This window comes from Chenopodium quinoa, unplaced genomic scaffold (assembly GCF_001683475.1).
Source record: "Chenopodium quinoa cultivar QQ74 unplaced genomic scaffold, ASM168347v1, whole genome shotgun sequence".
Taxonomy (NCBI): domain Eukaryota; kingdom Viridiplantae; phylum Streptophyta; class Magnoliopsida; order Caryophyllales; family Amaranthaceae; genus Chenopodium; species Chenopodium quinoa.
The window spans coordinates 404,682-429,734 of NW_018744589.1; the positions used below are offsets into that span (position 1 = coordinate 404,682).

A 25,053-nucleotide genomic window follows, 5' to 3' on the forward strand; every position below is an offset into this window, starting at 1 on the left:
AATCACTTGTTCTAATTCTACAATCAGATGTTCTAAACATATTACTCACACAAATGTTCTAAATTATTACTCATATGTTCAAAATTTTTATTTGAGTCAAATGTTCTAAATTTTAACTCGCATGTTCTAAATTTTTACTCACATGTTCTAAATTTTAAATCAGTTCTCATATAAGTATGAATTCTCACCAGATCTCTCCCCTTATATATATATATATATATATATATATATATATATATATATATATATATATATATATATATGAATTTTCATTATTTAAAATATGTAGGAATTTATGTATCTAATCTTTGCCAAAATAGAAATTAACGTAGAGAGTTACGCACCCTATTACTAATCTAACAGCTTTAAAAAATTCCTATGAATTTGATTATAACATAATTTAATTTTCATAAAATTGAATTTCCTATGTTATTCAGACGACCACTTACATTGTGTTTTACAACTAAATATTAACGAGAGAGTAAGCAAAAAGTGTGGAAATGTATAATAAACTTACCTTTATCATGTTTGTTAAATAAGTGATTAAAATGGCATTACAAACTAGTTTTGTTTCGTTCTCTATTAGAAACTTTTGAGAGTAGAATAAAATTCATGGATGGTTCTCACTCAATAATTTTTAATTATATTATGTCTCCAAGGATATGAGTATCAATGGTTTAGTAACACAGTTTGCCGTCGGTTTTGTAGATATGAGAATCTTGCTCCCAAAAAAATAGACGATTTACCAATCCAACTTGACAAAATACTGATTGCACGAGAAGAGGGAAAGGTATCTGAAAAGGTAAGAAAAAGTACAATTCCGATATGGAAGGGAAGCATGGAGAGATCAAGAAATAAACTTAATACTCGTAGATTCAAAGACGAAAGAGTGAAGTAAGGAGAAAAGATATCAAGTAAAGCAAAGAAAGGTGAACCAAGAAGATTGTACGTTATCCAAAAATCGAAAGGAGACCAATAATTGAAAAGAGAGGACAAATACTAGCTCCGTTACATGTTATGTGCAACGATTTGACATAAAACAGAGAGGGAAAATGTCTAATCGTTGCACATAACCTGTAACGGAGGTAGTAAATGTAATAGTGAAGCATACAAAAAGGAACAAAGGAAGTAACATATGACAAATTGAAAACTCTATAAGACAAAGCTGCTCATGCTTTGTTCAGTCAGCATATAAGTATATTACAGGTTTGTATCTTTGAAGTTCAACAAATAATATCATAAAAAATTACTACCATCAAACAAGAACTAATAACCCTTGCCTATCACCATCCGAACCAGTGCTTGTTGCTGTAAGAATCTCCAGGTAATAAAATAATATACTGGGATTAGGCTTGTGTTATAGTTTCAAAATCAATCCGTGATGAATCCCCCAAAAACTCCACTAATATGAACAAGAATTCCCGCAAAAAGCGATTTCAATTATTCGGCCGAAGATTATTCAGCAGAATGCATTATACAGAGGAGCACAGTATCTTTCATTCTCAGCATCATGAAGATGGGGATCCATCATCTCAAGTCCGGATGTCTCTAGCAACAAACCGACCAATTCAGATCCACATAACTGTGTAGAACTTACCAAAGAGGCAGCAATGGACGTATTACTATTTATCTCATTAACACCTTCCAAATTTTCTTCATATATACTACTAGTGACCATACTGCAAGCCCAGCTGATATATAGAGCAGAGCAACACCAGAAGTTGCTAGAGCCCCTTGACTAGCAGCAAAACTGCAGAAATATGACAGTTAGAACATAAACTATATATATATCCTATACATAAAGTGAAAGGGTATTTTGGGTGATAAATTTCATTATCCCCAAATTACTTGTCAAGTTGTAAATTTACTTTTTTCTTACAATTAAAATTAAGAATTATTAATTTTTTTTTAAAAAAAGTATTATCATAACTACCCTATCTATGTCCCTATAATAATCGCTCCCTTTTCTCCACATAAATTTATATCTTCAACTGTTCTCTCACTCCCCATAAAAAATGAAACCACTCGTCCACTCTTGAGTCGATTATGTTTTTTCCATCTAATTTCTTATACTGTACACGCGTAGCGTGTATCTTTTAACTTGAATATATAAAATAGAAGCAACTCAAGCAAGAAAATACCTGCTGTCTCGAGTAGCCAAGATAAAAGTAAGTGCAGTCATCTGTGTTGCAGTCTTCCACTTTCCTAAATTATTTACAGCAACAGCCTAGGAAGAGTGACAATCATATGATCATATATATCAGTTCACTGTATAAAAATCCATGTATTCGACAGATGAGCAAAGTCAAAAGATTATCAAACCTGCAGAAGCTTAGCATCTTGAGAGGCAGCCCATTCCCTAACTGCAGACATGGTTATCTAGAAAGAGTACAAAAATTAAGAAAAATTAGGTAGTCAACAGATATAGAATATGAATAATGCTAGTAGCGAGATGCTTGCTTGTTAACTAGATGATTAAATTTGAAGAACATGCAAAAGTAATTAAATCACAAAGCATAACACATATACTAATCATCAGAGGAAAAAAAAAAAAAAATCATCATATTTAGTCTCTGCTCTATAAAAAAAATAGCTCATCCTCCATCCAAAATTTAGCTTCACACTATCCATTTGGCATATCCTACAGAAAAGTCCACATTCCTTTTCTCCCTCCATCCTAACAATCTTCTTTTCAACACAATCTCTTGATTTCTCTATCTTCCCTCTATCAATATTTATTCGACATTGAGCAATTATTCTTAATATCCGTGCCAACCCTGATGAAGGGGGTACTATAGGTTATCCATGAAGCAAAAGCAATTTTTGGAGTGTGTAATATATAAGGCACTGAAAATGCAACTGCCTACTTAATTATGAAGGAAAAAAACAATCAACAAAAACTCGAGAATGGGGTAAATCATAGAGCCAAGATAAAACATATAACTGTACATAAAGAGACTACCTATGTTTACTTTGTTGTTCATAGTTATGGTAGATACATATATTAAGAAAATTTTGAAAAAAACAAGAGGGTATATGAAAAAGGTGATTTGTAAGAAACAGATACATAAAAAGAGAGTAAGGTATAAATTTTATAGATGGAGGAAAAAGTAAATAAAGGGGGGTTGCAAAAAATGGAATAGAGTAGATGTGAGTAGAAGCATAGCCAAATAAAAGGATACAAGCATGTGATCAAAATTTCTTATTAAAGACAGGTTCAACCATACATCACAAAGGGTGTTTAATTGGTGACCAAGAAGTTGAACAACCATCCTTCCCTCTCACTTTCACTTTTTCAGCTTGCTATGACCATAATTATGACCACCAATTGAAGCATTATTCATCGGTCAACCAAAGTTACCCAATCTCTCCTAGAAAGTAAAATTAGTAATATTAAGACACAGATACGATTAAATACTAGCAATCATTTACAGGAGCCTCCACAAAACATAGAAACCATAATTGTTGGCATATATTTTCAAAGTGACAGAATAATCCAAATAGATGAGATTTTCTTCACTATGCGCATTATTCCCTTGGCTGTTAAATACAAATAGAGCACAGAGTGCCTTGTCCTGGCATGGAAATGGTGATATTGAATACAATTCAGCAAATTTCAATGCAGACAGGTTGTATAAACACAAATATTTGTCAAATGCAAGCAACTACACACCCCAATCTTCCCTTCCTTCTCCTTCTTCAGTCTTTTTTACCATCCTATTTGATTCCCACATGTATTCTTTCTCTTCACAGAATTTCAACAATATGATTTTAAGTAAAGTTGCTTCATGGATGTTTCCTACCAGTATTTGACTAGAAAAGAGCTGGATTCCTAAAATTGTAATTTGATGGCCAATTTTTTGATTGATTATATTTGATTGATGTTCAGTTCGCAAACTAGTGAACCTTCAAACTTTTTTTTGTCTTTCAGGATATACTTGAGCAATGACTTTTTTTCATTACAAATCATTAATTTCAGAAAAATATAGAACAATAGTAATGATACTTGTAACACTTATAAAACTTGGATCACAAAAGTCAAACTTTGCGAGGATAAAAAACTATACCCTGCCCAAGTAATTTTCTTTGAAGCAAGAAACCCAACTGAAACTGCAATGATCTCTGTGTCCTATAATAGACCTCACATAAGGACTGGGCACAAAGATTAAGAATAGCTGTTGAGTGTAGTGTAAAGGTTGAATGTGGATAAAGAGAGATAGTGTTAAGAATAAGAAAGAAATACAATTGATGGGATGGTGAGACAAGAGGAAATACTAAAATTCAAAATAATCAACTTCTTACAAAAGAAAATGTGAAGTATATTTTAGGACAACCCAAAATAGTAACAAAGTTTATAATGGAACTTAAGGAGTTTAATCAAGTAACTGCTTTGGATCAGAATCAAAGGATAGAAGAGTATGGAAATAATTTATTTTTTTTGTGCCAGTAAACAAAGTCACAAATCACAACAGAGCAGCCATTCTAATTTATAAAGGATACTACTGTCAACAAAGGTGTAAAATAAAGAAGCTAATAAAGAGTTCAATTGCTGTCAGCAAAGTACTTAGATCATATACTAGAACAATTGCACAAATTGTAAAGGCCTTTGTGTTTGGGGAATGCAATATATACACAGGGAATGTGCCTAAGCCTTTGACTCTAAATAACTTGCTCACCATAACCTCCCCCCCTCCCCCACCCTCTTTTTTTTTTTTCCTATCCATGAACTATGATTTCATAACCATTTAATTTACCATACTGTGTTCCATACAACACTAAATTGTAAGTTTATCATCAAATCATCAGCTAAGATTTTCAAGGAACTTCAGGTTAGACAGTTCAGAGTACATTAATTCAAATAAACTAATGCTTGGCTTTAAAAGCATGGTATGGGTTCCCAATATTCAACTCAGCCTTGTCAACAGAACACACAAGCATAAGGTAGAATCCTATGTTACTCGGACTCGGGTACCCATGTTTGACACTGGTACGAGTCCAAGCGTCCGACTCGGCTATTTTGTGAAAAAAATTCTATGATTTTGAACTAAAATGAAGTGTCCAAGTGCCATACCCATGTCCGAGTGTCCAGGGTCCGACACGGTACTTGAGGTAAAATGAAGAGTCCGAGTAACATAGGTAGAAACAACTACATCACATAAATTATTTGTAAAAATTGAGAATTTTGAAGCAAAGGGCATGCAAATAAACCTCTCTCCCAATAATTGCAATGGCTGGTACTGGAAATAGCCAAGGAATATCTCCAAATAAGGAAATTTCAGGTGGTTTGCTACATAATAAGACCAATGTTGCAGCGACCATAAGCTGCATCAACCAAGAAGATGAATCAATAAATTACTAAGAAAGTACTTCAACTATCAACAACATTACAAAGGTTTTTCCTATAGGCAGTACCTTATCAGCCACAGGATCCAGAAAAGCACCAAATGCCGTACCTAGACGCATCTGAAAGAAATCGCCCAAGTATAACAATAAGCGAGGGAAGTAAACAAATTCATCTCAGCATATAACTTTATTCTATAAATACCTTTCTGGCAAGGTAGCCATCAAGCCAATCTGTGATTGCTGCAGCAACAAATAAACTGGTCGTGGCAGCAGCTCCCCACCAACTATTCACGAAAAATGCTGGTAACAGAAGCCTAAATGTTAGCAATTATCGATGAGCAGAATTATCACCATAAAAAACTACCTTTGTATTACTGCTTTAGTATTCGAGTTGTGATAAAACAAACTGCACAGCATCAGTGCAAATACAACAATCTAGGAATAGCTCCGATACTAATGAGAAAAAAGCAAGAGCAACTCTTTATTCTACAAACAGAAGATGTAAATTAACTTCAACAGTCTAAACATTCTACAGCTGTTGACGAGCAACAAAATAAGCATCCAAAACCCAAGGAAGGACGGGGGAGTCCAAGATATGGGTACCTATCTGCCAATAAGATCAATTCAGATTTTTTTTGTAAGTAATTCCTAGTTCCTTACAAGTAAAAAAAGCATGGCACTTTCCTAAAGAGTAAAAAATTCCACCATGAAAAATCAACAAAATATCTTAGCAATAACAAGAGATAAATCACCCAACACAAGACAAAGGCTTAAGATTTACTCTAGCCCCCAAAAAAATCAGTATTTAGTTCAACTTTAACATAAACAACCTAAAATCCCAACAAAAATACACAACCTTTTTTGCATTTCTAGCTCACAAAACTAGCAAAATTCATAATGAAAACAAACCAATCAACAAACATAAATAAAAACACCCAAATTAAGCATCATAATCCAAAATCAACAATATCACAAAAACCCATCAAAGTTCTACATTACAAGATTATATTACAACAATTCAATGAAAACCAACAAAACCCAATTCAAATCAGATCAATCCCAATCCCCGAAACCCAACAAACAAATTAATTCCACAACAAATCAAAAACCCCATCAGATTCATAACCAAACAAAAACCAAAAATAAAAAATAAATCATCATACTTCCAATAAAAACAGGAATGGCAGCAACACGAGCAAGGGTTAGAACAGTAGGCAATGTAAGCAATTTGGTAGAAGAACAAGCATCCCCCTTTTCCTCCTGATCTTTCTCTGTAGACAAAACGACACCGTTTCGATTCAAATCATCATCGTTTCGCTTATCCTTGAAACCCATTTTAGACCCAAACGAACCAACCCCAAAATCAGAAACCCTAGTAAATCTATCACCCCCCTTTTCTTCTTCTTCACTACTCTTAGATTCTCTCTCCTCTGAAATTGGAGAAGAAGAGGAAGATGAAGAAGAAAGCATAAATACCCTTTTCCTATTAATGTTGTTAGGGATGTTGTATGTTATCATTTGCTTTATTTTTGTAGTGGTTGTAGTTAACCCCTTAACGTGCGCACACGCAACTCCATAACACGCGCCCCTCTTTTTTGCTAACGTGCTCCTCTTTGAGGAATAAACAATGGTGCTTGGGATTGATTGCTTCGCCATTGATGCCGTAGGAGAGAGCATTAATGGTGGGTTTGCAACGCCGGCGGTGGCTATTGTGCGCCGGAGAAGTAGTTGTAAAGGTGGCATTTTTAATTTTTTTTTTTTTTTTGGGAATTTAATAAATAAATAAATGGAAATAATAAAATTGGAAAAAGTTGTGAGATTTATGTAGAGATATTTTTATGGAAATTAGGTGGGTTTATAGGGAGAAATTTGATTAAGTTGGATTTGCTAAATTTGGAAAAGGCAAATTTTTTATGAGTTGAATTGAATGATTTTGTGATTTTGTTGAAATTTGAAGGATGATAATAGAGGTACGGAAATAACTTTGTTAACCCACTTGACTTGGTTGCTAGTTGATGTGGCATGTTAGTTTTAAATAGAGGATAAAAATTAGCAACTGTGAAAGTGTGATTTAATTAATTAATTACTGATATTAGCAAAAAAAAAATTTGGTACAAGTACATGCAACTTGCCTATGTTTTATTTGGGACTCAATTGGATTATTGTGCTCCCCTCAAATGAGGCTTTTCTTCTTACCAAAAAAAAACAGGATCATAGTGAGAAAAAAGAGTGTAATTCAAGTACTTAAAAGTGGACATAGTTCAAATTGATACAAAGTTGATCAAGCCTGATAAGAAAATAGTCCAATACAAAACAAGCTCATGCAAAGTCTAGTATGGCATAAAGCGTATGTCGGCAAGACATGGGTCGTGCATGGACATCATTTTTAATATTTAGCACAAACACATAAGATGTTTCGCATGTGAACCCTCTTATTAAAAATTAATGAGGGAATGTGCTGGTATAACTCAACGTGCATGACACATGACCCGAGTCTTGGCACTGTACAACTATTAATAGGCTCGTTCTAAGCACAACAACTATTACTAGGCCGATTCTAAGTACACCCCATTTGAGCTCAAACTATGCTAGCATGGCACGTGGGCCTATATGTACCCACCTTTATTAGTCCTACCTATTGTATAATTTGTACAAGTTATAAGAAACATTGTATTACTATTAGCACAATTCTTGAAGCTAAGATTGAATTGCATTGATTGAAGCATATTTTGCATGATTAGTTGATTACTGATTGCATTTTGAGTGTAGATGACATGGCATATTGAAAGGAGAGTACTGGGGATGGTTTGCCCTCAATAATCCTAAATTTCTTCAAGTAAATAGGCAAAACGGAGTTTATCAAGCTGGTTGTCATGAATGTCATCTACCCAAAGTTTCAAAATGATACCAAAAAATTTAGTTTGGATATTACTTATCTGATACTTCGTATATTTCTGGTAAAGATATTGCAATCACTGGGAAACACTTCATACAGTTTACCAAGAAATGCTATTGTATTATATTAGTAAAAGCTATAATACATCACAGTTTGAAAAGTAAAAGTGCTAAAGCTTTCACTGAGAATATACAGGAAGCATCAGAAAATATAAGGGCATTCCTCGTGCTAACAAGCATGGCTTATTAAGCTGACAACTACCCCAGTTATTTGAGTTTAGAGGACTAATCCATTTCACATGTAATCTATCGATACCATTATCACCTTCTATAAATAAAATAACAAGCTTTAATAAAAAGCTTTCCGTAGCTTAGCTTCGTCCTCTCGTCAAAGCTTGGTCTGCAAGTATCATATAAACTTGTTCGAAAATTATGTGCTACAAAGTATAAAACATAATGTATGAAAAATACATGCATAAAAATATATACGAGTTGATAAAAGTGTAATCATTACCAAGAAACGTTTCTTGTAACTTTCAACAAGCAACTTTGGATCAGTTTGTGTTTGCTTATAGCCCTCTATTTTATCCATCTCCTGCGACATTATCACACAGAATTGTTCAGCTTGAACAGCTTGCAAGACACTTTTATTTGGAATAAAAATTTACTTTATTACGTTATTCAACCCTTTGCAAAATATAAGCAGAGTTTTTCTTGAAATATCCACAATGTTTGAATCATCACTAAGCACCAAAATCGTTCCAAGCTACTGGTCCACATGTTTTGAATAATACAAGAAATGAACTGAAATTTGGTCTGTTTCATGAGCACATAGCCACATTAACCACTGGTATTGTTAGGTTGTAGTGAAGGGTTGCTTAAGAACTCACAGAAAGCAGCACAAATAGGCTTGATGTGTCTTGAATCTGGGAATTTTTCTGTTCTTAAACGTCATAAGATGACGTAATAGACTAACCTAAGGAGGGGCAATAATGGTAGTCTAGTCTAGTACTACTAGGTTAGTCTTAAGCTTTAGTATAAATAGAGAAAAAGGGGGGGGGGGGGGGGGAAGCAGTGGGCAGAAAATTGTATTAGGGAAACCTAGAGAGAGTAATGGCGTCAAGCCATTATTAGAGAGTGATAGCCTACAGCTATTAACCCTATAATTTTGTAACCCCTCCACCATTATCAATCAACATTAAAGCTTCCATCTTTATTAATTCACTAATTAAAAATCAGAAATTACAAGTCCGACAACCAGCCTAGTACAGCTTGCATTGCTGTTATATTGGTTTTGTTGTGTTACTGATTTGATTCTATCACAGATGACTGGAACCTAAAGTAACAGATGCAAAAATGCAACAGTAATGTAGATGTATTATTTAGCTAAATAATTACCTACCACACACTTTATGCCTTGATTTAATAGATTAATGTAACAGTTTAACAGGTACAGGAGTTTCTAGAAACACATAAAGGCTAATTTATACTTCGTAATAACAATTGATGGAGTACACACGAAGTATAAAAGAGGTTAGAATAAGTCTCTTATCGGCCAAATAGTGAAGAAAATAGCTTAGATAGCCTTCCCAACAGAAAAATAAATTCATCCAAAATATTTCGAACAGAAAATGGAGGTCCTGCACAAATAGTCTAATCACCTTACTACCCAGATTTTTTTATACAATCAGTTTGCGTCCCTTCACAAATCAGGTTACTCTTTTTTTTTTTTTTTGGTTGATGCCGGGGGGGCGGGGGGGGGGGGGTGTTGCTACCTGCCTGCCTCTTTTGTTAAAAACAAATAAAAACTGTGAATTCAAAGGTATGGTTGAAATGGATTCATGAGTATTATGTGAAGGACAGGGACCTTGTTAGTTGTTACTATGATTGTGCCTAGACAGGCTTCATTAATGGTAAGGAAAATTCAGAGTGCAGCTCATTCATCTCTTACAGAAACAAGGCCTACAACTGTTCTCAATATGCATATCCTAAAAAGAGATGAATATATCATGATTAGTTCCTTGGGAGTAAAATGATTTGCAACAATCTAGTCTGTGTGACAAGGAAGATGAAAGAACTGCTCAGGGGTGAATTGGAGTTATATCCTCAACTGACTTAGTATTTAAAGAAACCCTGGTGACTGGCATTGTAAGATTTAGGTGACCATAGTGTGCACAGAATAACAGTATCCGACCATACTTATATGGAAAGAAAGGAATGCTGCGAAGCTCCAGGAAATGCAGCAAGATACTACTCTAACTAAGTAACTAGTAACTACTGTGAATGTGAGATAAATATAATGATTGTTTGCACAGATACAAGTGAAGAAGTTAGCAAGGTTAGTGCCTCAGAGTTCAGTTGGTGGTGAGCCTCTTGCCAAGTTGCCAGTTTAACCTCTGGCTGCTTGTAGACCAGGCAAACAATACCCGACCCAATGCGACCCATACCCAAAAAAGACACTACCCGTACCCGAAACTAGATGACCCGAACTAGACTCAACCCAAATCCGGACCAAAATTCACTTTACCCGAATATGACCTGCACCCAAATGGACCCAACCCATACCTAGCTTGAAACTTACCTCACCCAAATCTGGCATGACTCTAAAAGCTATTTCAAACTTCTTGTCCAGGACTATAATGTAAAGGATGACCAATGAAATACCACCATAGAATGATAGGAAAACATTGTAACAGAAAATTATTAACCTCTAACCTCGAAATGACAGAGTAACATTTTATCCCCATCAGAATTTTCACAAGTCAAACTAGGCAATTAAATTTAAATAAATGGAGTATAAGAAGCTTTTCTTTTGCGTTCTCTTTTTTCTAAACTTAATTATACTACTGTCTTTGATCAATAATTTAATATACCTGAATCCACATAGCAATCTTAGGTCTCGCGGCTGTAATATCATAGCTCCTCACATCTTTCAAAAAGGGGATGTATCTTTCAAAGAATGGGACATAAGCAATATCAACCTGTGGTGGAAGTCATTAAAAGAGTCAATACAAATGAAGAATTCTGACCCTGTAAACTATCCAAAGGTACAAAATTTATATCTGGTTACAGTTCATTCCGTAGTAAATAGCAAGACTGCAAGAGTATGCTTCTTCAGATGTTAATTTAGCAACCCTCATATTTGCTATAAGTGATTGAGTGTGAGGAAGAGCATTCATCAAGTATTTGCGTCAAATTATAAGTGTAAACTTGAAGCATAAATCCATACCAGACTGAACTGACCCAGAAAAAAGGGGCCATCATTGAACTTGGAAAGCGCATCTTCAATGTAGTCAAAGGCAGTACCTGATGTCAAATTGTCAATGACAAGGGAAATTATGAAAGCCATAAACAATGATTTAAAAACACGTGGTTCAGATTTCAATATACCAGTTTCTGCATTCACTCCATCCTCCTTGAAAGAAGAAGTCACAGCTTTATGGAATGAGTCAATATAAGAAAATAGTACGCCAGCAAAGTCCTGCTTCACAGGATCCTGCAAGATAAAATTTATTCTAATAGAGAGAAACATAAACCTAATTGCAAATAAACGCAAGGATTTATCTTCCAAAGCTTACACTGGGGAATAAGGAAGGCCCTTCAAAGTGACTGTCAATAAACTTCATCAAATCAAGGCTCTCACCTCTAACTTCATTTTTGTACTCTAATGATGGAACCTGACATTATTTTAAATGGCAACCATGGTAGTAAGAAGAAATAGCTTCATCAAGAAACCATTTAAAATTTTTAATACTACATTTTTGTTATAATCAAAACTTGTCCCATTGGATATATTTTAAACAAGAGAAACTGACAAATTCACTATTATAACTTGGACAACAGTCAGAAGGAAGAATTGGGTTTGCTTTTGATTATGACATGAAATTTGCCGGCTTTTGATAAAGCATTTTGATAAATGTTGGAAGAATCATACGTATAACAGAGCAACTACTTCAACATTCAGTCACAGTGCCCATAACCATGATTTATGATCAAAGATCCTAGACTCCAAGTATCTTTGTTCCCTTGATGATTTCAAAACAAACTTGTCATTCATATCTAAACAATTTTTATAATCCACTATAGAGGCCAATTTGTACTGATATGGAACAATATATTTGAAGGAAGAATTTATACAAAAGTAGGATAACACTCTTGACATTGTCATGTCGGTGATGTCACATATTAGAGTGGTGCTCGAAAAAATAGGACAATAATTTCTTTATATGAAGTACTTCATAGATGTAACAAATACAAGCCAAGGGAATTTCTTTCCCAAAATATGATCATAAAGACTACTTTAAAAAAGATGAGCTATCAATCTCAAACATACTACCGCTTGTGCCTTGTGAAGCAGAAACCCAGGATATTAACCACTAGAAATGAATTAAATCATTCTCTCTTTATTAGTTTCTATCCATGATTCCATGAAGTGATCAACCTTTAATGACTCAATTGGACAATTGAGCTTTAACTTTGGATTTTATCTTAGTAGCTCTAGTAGCACAGAGCCACTGTCTAGGTATTTCGAGGTCATCACCTGTCACTGTAGGTATATGCCAACTACCACTTTCAGATTCTTGAGTTACAATTGAATATGGTGGAGGCATGTGGAGGACAAGACCACTTGTTGAGGCTGTCATCCTAATCTGATGCTTTTCCTTCCATCGAGGGAAAATGCTACAAGTATTTCCTAGCAGCTGAAACAAGTGGTCCCTCATCTCATCATTTGTAAGCAACAAACACTTGCATCTAACAGCAGCGTATAACCAATACCAGTCATCATTTGAACCTAGTGGGGTGGCATAAAGGGCACCAGCCTTCCTCCAGCTCCCCAACATTCTCTTTATATTAGTAGTTTCAGCTGGGCCAGTATAAATACGATTCTGATGAAGAATGACAAGAGGCAATTTCTTTGTAGGGCTAATTTGTTGTAGCCTATTTACAACATTAGCAAGCTGCCTAAAGTCAAAAGATTCTGAGTCGCAAAGGCCAACATTAGCACCATCCACAACTGCATCAAAAGGTCCATTACTCTGAAGCCACTGCTGGAACTTCAAAAAGTCAGCCAGTTTTTCTTTTTTGCATGCCAAAGAACTCAATGAACAAGCAAAATTCTCAGTCTCTTTAGGGTCAATGTCAATGCACACAAGTTTCTCACCACAGGAACTACACACACCCTTCTTATCCATCTCGGTCTTTACTACACCCCATTTACCGCTACCAAGCCACCCTTGCCCGTGCCACCCACCTCCACCCATCATTATACCTTCCTTCACCTTGCCCACGTCCCAATTCTCCACCCCGACACCACTAGCTGTCTCAGATTTAAACCAACATTCCACTATCTTAGCAGTCTCTTCAGAAACCTGTCTCACACTAGTTCGCAATCGATGCAACATCTCATAAACCTTATCTCCCCTCCTGGCATCCACACTCAACTTCAAAAGAGCAGCAAGCTCAGGCTCCTCAGCCACTACCCCACACTCTATCATGTGTGCATCCACCTTGTACCCCCCATCGGCATCCCCCTTATCTAAAAACCCAAACAATGCTGGCGCGTACGATCTAAGCTTCGGAACATTACCACTATCCTTCATCCGCTTAACTAAATCAAAAGCCATTTCCGGGTCTTTCTTACAAGCTGCTATTCTAGCCATACTAGTAAATGTAGCCTCATTCGGAACAACTCTATCAATACCCATTTGTCTAAATATCTCAAATCCCCTTTCTAAACTATCAATACCACAATCACTAATACCATTCAAAGCATGATTAGAACACAAATAAAAAAGTACATTGTAATGATGAAGAGATAGTTCTGTACCATCAACTCTAGCAGCATCGTAAAGGCGCAGAGCTTCATCAAGCTTATTAAACTTTGAACACATATCAAGTTTACACTTCAGTATGTATTCAGGCGTCACACTTCGGGCTTTTTTCCTTTGTTTCAATGACATCCTTTTACCCGGAACATCCGAAGAAGAAACAGGTTTGGTTGAAGAAGCCGCAGCAGCAGAAACTGCAAAGGTGGAAGAAAAGGGATAACTGAAAAGGGTTTTTTTGCTAATGAAAGAAAGAGAAGAAGAAGCTGGAATATGGATATAACCGCCATTGTTGCAGGTTCCATGAAGGACAGAGAAAATTGGGCGGCATTGAGCAAAGCTGAATCGAGGCAAGCTCATCAAAACAGGTATCCTGGGCATGATAACGAGGCGAATATGCATCAAATCAGCTTCAAACTGAGGATAAATTTACTGGATTTTTAATGGTTCAATCAAATGAGCATTAATTTTTCTGGGGTTTTAAGGATTTAATCAAATGAGGATGAACCCTAATTTTCAAAATTGCGAAGTTGCCGGAATTAATGGGGTAAAAACATCCCTTTGAAAATTGGAGGTGAGAAAAGCTGAAATTGGTGGTGGGGAGGAGTTCCGGCGAGTGATAAGGCGGCGGATGGCGGTGGTCCGACGCCCTTAGTGCGGCGAGGTTGTCGGGTTGCAGCACTGAGAAAGCTAAGGGAAAGGGATAAGGAGTAGGGATTTGGGGGGATTGGTTTAGCAAGAGGATTCAAATTTTTTCACTCTCCACTTGGCACTTGCTGGTTTTTTTGGCTTGTAGGGGGGCATTTTAGCCATTTCCTTATCATCATGGGTAAAATTGTAATGTAACTCCGTAATAGTCCGTAATATCGGTCCAATCCAAGACGTTTTCAAAGGATATTGGACCAGGGCTAAACCGAAGACCGGAAATTCTATTTTCACGACCTGAAGACCTACCGATTAATTCACAAGAGTTTTCTCATACTTTTAAGTTTTAACGCATTGTGCGCGTTAGCCACCCTAGTAACTCAAAATGGAGGAAGTAATTAAAAAAACATACTCCAAAGTACATATGTAGTTTTGTTTATTACTTCCTCCGTCCCCGAAAGAACGACCCATTTGGGTTGATTTCGCGGGTATTAAGAAACTTAATTTGCAAGTACAAATGTACGGGAAAACACAAATCAATAATAATTTGCAAGTACAAATTATGGGAAAACACAAGAAAAATGATTTCCCTCAATATGGATCAAAAATTAATTCCCATTATACATTAGTTTAAAAATAAACTAGTGTATGGCTCGGACGATGCCCCGAGTTGCTAGTTTGTAGTTAACGTTTGATTATTTTTTGTTTAATGTATAGATAATTATCTTCAAAATGTAATATTTTGAATAAAGATTTGTATTAAGAGAACCATATTCAATATATGTAACAAAATTTAATATAAGTTGTTAAATTATCCTATGATATGTAACAAATAGTACAATTAAGGACTAATCATCTTATCCAAGTTAACTACTTTGTACAATTTTGTTGGATAAATTCACACAATATATGGTTAGCTAAGGTGGTAAGACTTGTATCGCAGTACTTATTGGTCTCAAGTTAATGTCATGTTGTAAGCATTTTTTAAATGTCAAATCTAATTCTTTGTTGTGGAGGTGACATGGCATATTTATAGTGTTAAAATACATGACACGTGGCATATATTAATGACTTGACACATTTATAGAGCTTAAAAGAATGACACGTGTCACATATTCTGTTTTAGGAACGCTTTTTAGTATAGATATAGATTCCCAATGTATCGTCCAAGTAAAGCGGTATTATGAAAAGGACACCTACACCCAAGTAAAGCGGGTTTGTCGGTTGGTATTTGTTTTTTCTCAAAAGAAAATAAACCTGTTATTTCAAAATGTGGACTCTTTGTAAAACCGCTAATACGAATAGAGGTTCTAAAACCAAAACCGCTGTTGTTATTAGTGGTTTATGGTGAACCAAAATAAAACCCCATACCAATCCTACGTGAACGGTGTTTGGGGAATTTATTTTCAAAACGGTGTAAAAAGGGAATTTGTTTTCTTTTTTACATTATTGTGGGAAATCAAAAACAAATGGTGGCAGGAGAGAGAAAAAAAGTTTAGATATTTAGAGAGGAGATGGCACAAAGATCTGAAAAAATACAAGGGTAAAATAGGAAGAATGAGCTACATGACAAAAATATTTGAGGATATATAAGTGATATGTCCATTTTATATAGTAATTTACCACCGTCCCTTGGTCATAATTAGTAGTGTTTTTGGCTCTTTCGAGCCAATTTTATTACTAATTTGTGTTTTCTAGTTTTTCGTAGTTTTAGTTGTATTTTACAGAAAATTGCACTTTTGGAGCATTTTCCCGGGTTTTATGGATCAACTACGAAAGCTAGAAGGACACGGCCACTTTTGAAGCCCAGGATCAGTGAGAGCCGATGATTAAGGGCTTGGTATGAGATACCGAGGTTATTGAATCGTTTAATCAAGACCCGATGAGGAAACTTAGATTAGGCCGAGGAATTGAGCCCAATCGAAATCCGAGCCTCGAAGAAGAAGACCGGGCCCGATCGGGCAAGCTTGTGCCCGTCGGGCGAGCGCGCATAAGAGAGCGCCAGCAAGAAGGCGCGCCCGATCGGGTGAGCGTTAGCTCGATCGGGCGCGGCTGCCCAGATGGATCGTGAAGAAAAAGGCGGGCCCGATCGGGCGGCCCTTCGCCCGATCGAGCGCGTGTTTTTCTCAGAGATAGATTAGTTTTAATTTTTGTTTTAGGGAATGTTTAAGTAGGAGATTTGTACGCAATTTTAGGGATCACCTTCTTACTTAGATTTTCTCTCTCTACTTAGGATTTTTCTCTCTCTTAGCCTTTCTCTCAACTCTTGTTCTTAATTACTTTATTAATTCCAGATTCGTTTGGTAACTATTTCTCTTCTCTTAATCTTAGTTATTTATTCTATTCCTTTAATTATGTCTTACTTTATTGCTTTGATTAGTTTAGTTTCTATTATGTGTGAGTAGTTTAATTCTAGGGTTTATGGGGATCCATAAATAATAAGAAGGGGTAATTTATTGTTGTTGATTATCAATGCTAGATTAATTTCCTATTGATTGATTTAATGCTTTGTGACTAGATTAGGCCTGATCTTTTATGCATGAGTTTGACAATATTGATTCGAGATTCGACAGATGGGAATTGATGTTTAGGTCTAGTTTCAATAGGCAGATTAATTTATAAATGGTTAAGTTGAGATCCGAGAGATGAGATTTAATACCGGTAGATTAATTCTGTGATTGTAATACGTAGCGAAAGCCCTTTACGATCTGGTTAGTTGATGCATTGATAATTGACTATTATTGATTTTTGATATTGCATGATAATTTCTTATTGAATTGTTTTAACGCTTTACAATTATGGCTTGTAAAAGTATAGCAATATTGAATTGATGAATCGAGCAGATGTTAATTTGATATTAAAGGCTATTTTCAATAGGAACTTAGTTCTAGTAAATTGCGAGAGTCTGTTAGATCTATGTTGATTAATAAATTGCGAGAGCCTGTTAATCATGTTATTTATGCAATGTCAATGATTGATTATTATGTTTTACCCTGAAGTATTATTTATTGGTGAACCTATCCCCTAGATTCTTTTTATATTATTTTCTCCTTAATCCTAATCTCCGTAGTTTAGTTTATTATTCAAATATAAATATTGGTTACTTCATAATCTAGATTATATTAGTTAATTAGGAATAGAAAGATTTGTTTCCCTGTGGAGTTCGACCCTACTTCCCTATCTACTTTAGTAAGAGGACTTAGGTAATTTTTTTTTATTAGGGGATACGACTTTACCCTGTCAATAAGTAATTTTGAGATTTTAATAGATGATGGAAAAAACAAATGGGTCATTCTTTTTGGGACTAAAATTAGGCCAAATGAATCATTCTTTAGAGAACGGATGGAGTATTAATGAATTGATTTTACAATTATAAATTCTTAATAAAATGGAGAAGTATTAGTTATATTAACAAGCGTCTTCAAAAACTACGGAGTAATAATTACAAGTACTCCATATATTGTTAGGTGTTAAATATGGAATAGAAAATAAAGAGAGATGAGGGAAGATTGTTACGTTGTATTTCATATTCCATCTAGTACAGGATATATATAATGTACATTTCCTAGGGTTCCATCAATGGATAAGACCAAATACCCAACTCTAGAATATTCTAGATTGTACATGGGATAATAGTCATCCATATTTAGGTATTATCATAACACTCCCCCTTGGATGACTATATATTGAATAAAACAATAACTAACATTTACTACAAAACCTGTACAAAATAATACACTATAATGCGCATAAGATGATGCTTCGTTAAAAACCTTACCAGGAAAACCCAGTGGGAAAAAACCATGGTTAAGGAAAAAAGAGTGCAGCGCGCATTAACTCCCCCTCATGACTACATCACTTGAGATCTTTAAGACGACGCAATCCAATGCCGTAAGCTAACTTTTTGAATGTTGCTGTCGGAAGAGCCTTAGTAAATAAGTCTGCTAAATTCTCACTTGAACGAATCTGCAATACATTTATATCTCCATTCTTCTGAAGATCATGAGTGAAGAAAAATTTGGGTAAGATGTGCTTTGTTCTGTCGCCTTTGATGTATCCTTCCTTAAGTTGAGCAATACAAGCAGCGTTATCCTCATATAAAGTTGTTGGTGCCTCTTTCCCAGATGATAAACCACAAACTTCTTTTATATGTTGAACTACCGACCTTAACCATACACATTCACGACTAGCCTCGTGAATTGCTAAAATCTCAGAATGATTGGAAGAAGTAGCTGCAATGGTTTGTTTCATGGAACGCCAAGAAATGGCAGTACCACCATATGTGAACACATATCCAGTTTGTGACCGACCATTATGAGGATCAAATAAACAACCTGCATCTGCAAAGCCAATCAAATTTTCTTTGGACAACTTTGGGAAAAATAAACCCATATCCTTCGTACCTTGAAGGTAACGAAGTAAATGTTTAATCCCATTCCAATGCCTTCGGGTTGGACATGAACTAAACCTTGCTAATAAATTAACTGGAAATGATATATCAAGTCGTGTATGACTTGCAAGGTACATTAGTGCTCCAATTGCACTAAGATACGGTACTTCAGGACCAAGAATTTCTTCATCATTTTCCCGAGGTCGGAATGGATCTTTCTCTACTTCAAGTGATCTTACAACCATAGGGCTGCTCAATGGATGTGCTGTATCCAAAGAAAATCTTTTAAGAACCTTTTCTATGTATGTTGATTGATGCACAAGGATTCCATTCTCTAGGTGCTCTATTTGTAACCCCAAGCAGAATTTTGTCTTTCCTAGATCTTTCATTTCGAACTCTTTCTTTAAATAATTGACAGTCATTGAAATCTCTTCAGGAGTTCCAATGATATTCAAATCATCAACATACACAGCAATTATAACAAATCCTGATCCAAATTTCTTTATAAAAATACATGGGCTGATAGGATCATTCTTATAACCTTCTTTCAACAAATACTCACTTAGACGGTTATACCACATACGCCCAGATTGTTTCAATCCATAAAGAGATTTGTTCAATTTAATACAGAAATGTTCTCGAGAACTAGATTTTGCTGCTTCCGGCAGCTTGAATCCTTCTTGGAGCTTCATGTAAATGTCATTATCCAGTGGGCCATATAAATAAGCTGTGACTACATCCATCAAACGTAAGTCAAGTCCTTCTCTTATTGCCAGACTAATCAAAAATCTAAAAGTAGTTGCATCCACCACAGGAGAATATGTCTCCTCATAATCAATACCAGGTCTTTGTGAGAATCCTTGTGCAACTAAGCGTGCCTTATATCTTACAACTTCACCCTTTTCATTTCTCTTTCGCACAAAGACCCATTCATATCCCACTGGCTTTACACCTTCAGGTGTACGGACTACTGGTCTGAATACTTCTCTTTTTCCAAGAGATTTTAATTCTGCTTCAATTGCTTCTTTCCATTTTGGCCAATCATTTCTTTGTTTACATTCTTCAATAGATTTTGGTTCATGATCCTCATTATTATCCATAACATCTAATGCTACATTGCATGCAAAAACATCATCGACGTCGATTTGATTTCGGTTCCATGTAATTCCAGACATGATATAATTTATTGAAATTTCTTCATTATCAGGTACCTGAATTTCTTCTTGTATCATGTCTAAAGTCTCTTCTGGAGATCCTTCGGAAATTATTTCTTCAATTTGACCATCATCAATCAATGCTCCTTTTCTTTTCCGAGAATTCTTATCTTTGGAACCTATTGGTCTTCCACGTTTTTGGCGTGGTTTAGACTCATTAGCAATTTTATTTTGTCCTTCCGGGACATCTATTTTAAATGGAGCATTAACAGCTGGAATATGCGACTTGGTCACTCTTTTTGGGTCAGCAAACGAGTCTGGCAATTGATTCGCTAAACTTTGTAAATGAATTATCTTTTGAACTTACAGTTCACATTGTTTAGTTCGAGGATCAAGATAGGATAATGATAATTCATTCCATTTAATTTCATTTTCCAGCTCTCTCTTTTCTCCCCCTAATGTTGGGAAAAGTGACTCGTTAAAATGACAATCTGCAAAACGAGCCGTAAATAAATCCCCTGTTGTAGGTTCAAGATATTTAATTATTGACGGAGATTCAAACCCAACATATATCCCCATCCTCCTTTGAGGACCCATCTTAGTGCGTTGTGGTGGAGCTATTGGAACATAAATCGCACATCCAAAAATTCTTAGATGGGAAATATTTGGTTCATGACCATAAACCAATTGTAATGGGGAGAACTTGTGATAACTTGTTGGCCTAATGCGAATTAGTGCTGTTGCATGTAATATAGCATGTCCCCAAGCAGAAATTGGGAGATTGGATTTCATAAGCAATGGTCTAGCAATTAACTGAATACGTTTTATTAATGACTCTGCTAGACCGTTTTGTGTATGAACATGTGCTACAGGATGTTCAACATTTATCCCAATGGACATGCAATAATCATTAAAAGCTTGAGATGTAAATTCACCAGCATTGTCAAGCCGAATAGTCTTAATGGGAGTATCTGGAAAATGTGCCCGTAACTTAATCAATTGGGCAAGTAGTCTTGCAAACGTCAGGTTACGAGTTGATAACAAAGACACATGTGACCATCTAGTTGATGCATCAATTAAAACCATAAAATATCTAAATGGTCCACATGGGGGATGTATGGGCCCACAAATATCTCCTTGTATACGTTCCAGAAAACTAATTGATTCTAAATTAATTTTAGCTGGTGATGGGCGAATAATCAACTTGCCTTCCGAGCAAGCAGCACATGAAAAATTATTATGAAGAATCTGCTGGCTCTTCAAAGAATGTCCACATGAATTCGTAATTATTTTTCGCATCATTATTGAACCGGGATGGCCTAACCGGTCATGCCAAACAACAAAATCATTAGTAAACTTCTGGTTTACTATAGCATGAGCTTCAATAACATTGATTTTTGTGTAGTACAAACCACTAGAGAATGTAGGTAGTTTCTCCAAAACATGTTTTGAGCCTTGAGTTATATTTGTGATTTGAAGGAATTCGTTATTTTCTTTATTGATTGTCTCAATATGATAACCATTATTGCAAATATCCTTAAAACTTAATAAATTTCTTTGAGACAATGGGGAGTATAAAGCATCAATTATTTTAATTTCAGTTCCCCAAGGCAACTTTATAGTGGCTCTTCCGGAGCCCTCAATGATATTTGTACTACCCGATATGGTACTTACATTAATCCTTTTCATCATAAAATGAGAGAAATATTTTTTATTTTTAAGTATTGTATGTGTAGTTGCACTGTCAGCAAGACATAATTCTTCACCATTCATAGCAAATTGAACTTGAGTAATATCCATGTTATGATAATAATAATATGGATTCTAGATAAATGTTTGGTAATCCTACTCATTTGACTAGCAATGGTGCTGATAACGTGTTAAATATGGAATAGAAAATAAAGAGAGATGAGGGAAGATTGTTACGTTGTATTTCATATTCCATCTAGTACGGGATATATATAATGTACATATCCTAGGGTTCCATCAATGGATAAGACCAAATACCCAACTCTAGAATATTCTAGATTCTACATGGGATAATAGTCATCCATATTTAGATATTATCATAACATTATGTAATACTTCATAATAAATTAAACTTTACTAAAATATGTGCATGGCACAACCCCTAGACTAATTTTGCAAATTTAGGAGACTAGCATTACGATGCACCTAGAGCTGTCAGTTTTTGACCCGAACCGTTAAACCCGATTGTTTCGAACCGATCCGAAAAGGAGTTGAACTGTTTAAAACCCGTATTTTGGAAACCGAAAACTGACCCGACCTAATTTTTTCCAACCCGAAACTAAACTGAACCGAGTTTGTGCGAACCGTTACTAACCCGACTCGTTATCAAGCCAAACCGTTACAACCCAAAACTGAAAGCAACCCAAACCGATTACGTTTAAACCCGATAGTAACCCGACCCGTTTTAAATCGAAAACCGTTAAAACCCGATAAACCTAAATCGTTCCAACCCGTAACCCGTTGTGACCGAACTAGTTATAAACTTATAATTCGTAACCCGTTGTGACCGAACCGTTTACGACCCGTAACCCGTTGTGACCAAACCGTTTAAAACTCGTAACCCGTTATGACTGAGTCATTTACAACCTATTAGGCTGTTACCCAATATGTTATGATCTAATCTGTTTCAACCCACTACTCAATAAACCCAACTTATTTATGACTTGGCTTGATTATAACATGACTCGTTCCTACCCGTTGTATGACTAATTCGACTCGATAATCATCCGACTCAATTTTAACCCGATATAATTTGATTAGAAACCCGCTTCAAATTGGGTAAACTCGTTTTCAAACCAACCAAGTTCAATCTAAACCGATTATAACCTGAAACAATAATGATTAGACCCGATTTCACCCTATCTATTTTGAACCGAAACCCATTTTCGAACTGACCCAGTTAAACCCAAACTGATTATGACCCGAACTAATTACGACCCGTCCTGATTAAGACCCGAATTGTTTTTAACCGAAACCCACATTAAATGGGCTAAACCCGTTTTCAAACCGACCAAGTTCAACCCAAATTGATTATGACCCGAACTGACTAGAACCCGACCCGATAAGGACCCGATCCGAATAGAAACTGCAATTAAAGAATCCAAACCGAACTGACCCGATAATTTTCAAAACCGACCCGCTTATATTTTCAACCCGTTATAAACCGACCCGTTATAACTCGAAACTGATAAACCCAACCCAAACCCGAACTGTTTAACTGAATTGACACCCCTAGATGCACGTAATGGTGATTGATAGTCCAATTGACAAAAGACTAGCCTTCCAAAGCAAATAGACTTGAAAAGGATTACCTTATTTGATGGGTAGACTTTTTCTTTGTACCACGAAGGCCTGTTTTTGAGATCAATGGCCACCAATTCTATTTTATCTTGTAGTCCCTTCTCCCAAAAAACAAACAAAAACAAGAAATTAAATTTTTTTTTTTAAAAAAAAATGCCAAACAAAAGAAAATGTTTTTTTTTTTTGAGGAAATAAGAAAATGTTTCTTTCTAAATAGAATTTTACTCCGTATTGGTTAAAATTAGAAAAATTACCTTACAATTACGGGTAATCCAAACCCGTTGAGCATATGGGCAAGTGTATGAAATATACAACCTTCAAACAAAATAAAAATCAAAACTCACCACAATTAAATCAATAATCCAAAAAAAAATATGGAAAATTAGGAGTAGAACCTTGTTGTGCCATCAAACAATAGAGGTGGGTCTGAAGTAGAATCAAGAGGTGGAGGCAAGATTTCTTCCATTTTCCTAATTACAATTTTAGAGACAAAAAATCAATTAACCCAATAATATAAAACCAATATTAATCAATTAATATGCTAAATTACCTGGTGGAAGCGATTATTGAAGCAGTGATGACATTTTTTCTTTGGATTTTCAAGTGAAGAGCGTGAAAATGATGGTGTTTTTGTTGTTGAATATGAAAATTTGAGTGTGTTATTGATTTAGTGGGGTTTAATGGAAGGAAAGAGATGATTGGAAAATGTGAGGTTGATGCATAAACATTACTCATTATTGCTGGAGTTGTAGAACCCATTTTCAGTTCGTTGTTGCTATAGTTCTGCACTTTGAAATTAAAGCACTTTAGTTTTAGCCGGAGTGTGTACACGATAAACTTGAATCAATTAAGCACACATGTTTTTTAGGGGACTGAGTGAGAGATAGCTCAAGTACTTGGAGTTTTTCTCGTTTCAGTAAGTTTTGGGATCAACTCTCGCTCCACCCTTGTGGGAGTTGTGGCTTTCTAAAAAAAAATTGTTTTATGGGGGGGGTTAATGTACTTCCGACTGTTTTTTTTTTCTTTTTTTTCATGTTAGTAATTGTGTATATTATCTCTATTTCTGAATACTTGCAATTACAACTTCACAATTCACGAGTATTTGATTTTGACAAGTTTTCTTTTTACGAGTGAAAGACATAATATTTTTTTATTTTAAATTTTTTTTAAAAAAATTAAAAAATAATGTGTAATTTGTTGTTGAATCGGTTTCATTGTATATCTCAAACAATTTTTTTATTTACGATTGTTTTTTATTGATAGGACGTCGTCAACCTATCAAGAAATAAGACCTAACTTGATCCTACTAAACTAGTAGCAAGGGCAAGAAAGGGTCGAACCCATGAGAGGCGTTGAATCAACCACCAAATGTTATTGTTTAAACAAGCTAGATTAAGTCGGGGGTTTTAAGTTGGTATTACGTCACACTATTCTAATTCAAATCAACTAATTCTAAGAGGTGATTAACAAT

At 35.4% G+C, this 25,053-nt stretch overlaps 3 protein-coding genes across 5 annotated transcripts; all 3 read right to left on the bottom strand.

The window, feature by feature from the left end:
* Positions 1-1,114: 1,114 nt before the first annotated feature.
* LOC110699522 (CDP-diacylglycerol--glycerol-3-phosphate 3-phosphatidyltransferase 2-like) lies at positions 1,115-7,375 on the bottom strand. Its single transcript, XM_021877012.1, has 7 exons — positions 6,507-7,375; positions 5,546-5,643; positions 5,413-5,463; positions 5,209-5,322; positions 2,323-2,379; positions 2,142-2,227; positions 1,115-1,750 (listed from the first exon to the last, which is right to left on the bottom strand). Exons 1-7 carry the CDS (start codon positions 7,084-7,086, stop codon positions 1,627-1,629), a joined length of 1,110 nt encoding a protein of 369 aa, XP_021732704.1. The 5' UTR covers positions 7,087-7,375; the 3' UTR covers positions 1,115-1,626.
* A 963-nt stretch (positions 7,376-8,338) lies between these two features.
* On the bottom strand, positions 8,339-24,830 carry LOC110699524 (glutathione S-transferase L3-like). Of its 3 annotated transcripts, none has more exons than XM_021877016.1 (10): positions 24,133-24,830; positions 23,978-24,052; positions 23,837-23,897; positions 23,594-23,680; positions 11,817-11,915; positions 11,629-11,719; positions 11,468-11,544; positions 11,112-11,219; positions 8,753-8,833; positions 8,339-8,675 (listed from the first exon to the last, which is right to left on the bottom strand). In XM_021877016.1, exons 1-10 carry the CDS (start codon positions 24,339-24,341, stop codon positions 8,610-8,612), a joined length of 954 nt encoding a protein of 317 aa, XP_021732708.1. In that variant the 5' UTR covers positions 24,342-24,830; the 3' UTR covers positions 8,339-8,609. The 3 variants fall into 3 exon arrangements, with proteins under 3 accessions (XP_021732708.1, XP_021732706.1, XP_021732709.1); XM_021877014.1 differs by having other exon boundaries at positions 11,629-11,734; positions 24,133-24,827; XM_021877017.1 differs by having other exon boundaries at positions 8,339-8,638; positions 11,629-11,734; positions 24,133-24,822.
* On the bottom strand, positions 12,306-14,953 carry LOC110699523 (proteinaceous RNase P 1, chloroplastic/mitochondrial-like). Its single transcript, XM_021877013.1, has 2 exons — positions 14,348-14,953; positions 12,306-14,260 (listed from the first exon to the last, which is right to left on the bottom strand). Exons 1-2 carry the CDS (start codon positions 14,463-14,465, stop codon positions 12,690-12,692), a joined length of 1,689 nt encoding a protein of 562 aa, XP_021732705.1. The 5' UTR covers positions 14,466-14,953; the 3' UTR covers positions 12,306-12,689.
* Positions 24,831-25,053: the final 223 nt, after the last annotated feature.

Excerpts from the sequence above, each read along its gene's own strand:
- LOC110699522 (XM_021877012.1), bottom strand. The coding sequence starts at position 7,086 with ATGCCACCTTTACAACTACTTCTCCGGCGCACAATAGCCACCGCCGGC. Across the intron at positions 2,380-5,208 it reads TTGCAATTATTGGGAGAGAG|ATAACCATGTCTGCAGTTAG; the intron begins GTTTATTTGCAT and ends TACTCTTTCTAG. Across the intron at positions 1,751-2,141 it reads TTGGCTACTCGAGACAGCAG|TTTTGCTGCTAGTCAAGGGG; the intron begins GTATTTTCTTGC and ends ATATTTCTGCAG.
- LOC110699523 (XM_021877013.1), bottom strand. The coding sequence starts at position 14,465 with ATGCATATTCGCCTCGTTATCATGCCCAGGATACCTGTTTTGATGAGC. Across the intron at positions 14,261-14,347 it reads TGGAACCTGCAACAATGGCG|TTTCTGCTGCTGCGGCTTCT; the intron begins GTTATATCCATA and ends CCACCTTTGCAG.
- LOC110699524 (XM_021877014.1), bottom strand. The coding sequence starts at position 24,341 with ATGGGTTCTACAACTCCAGCAATAATGAGTAATGTTTATGCATCAACC. Across the intron at positions 11,735-11,816 it reads GGCCTTCCTTATTCCCCAGT|GATCCTGTGAAGCAGGACTT; the intron begins GTAAGCTTTGGA and ends TTTATCTTGCAG. Across the intron at positions 11,545-11,628 it reads TGGAGTGAATGCAGAAACTG|GTACTGCCTTTGACTACATT; the intron begins GTATATTGAAAT and ends ATTTGACATCAG.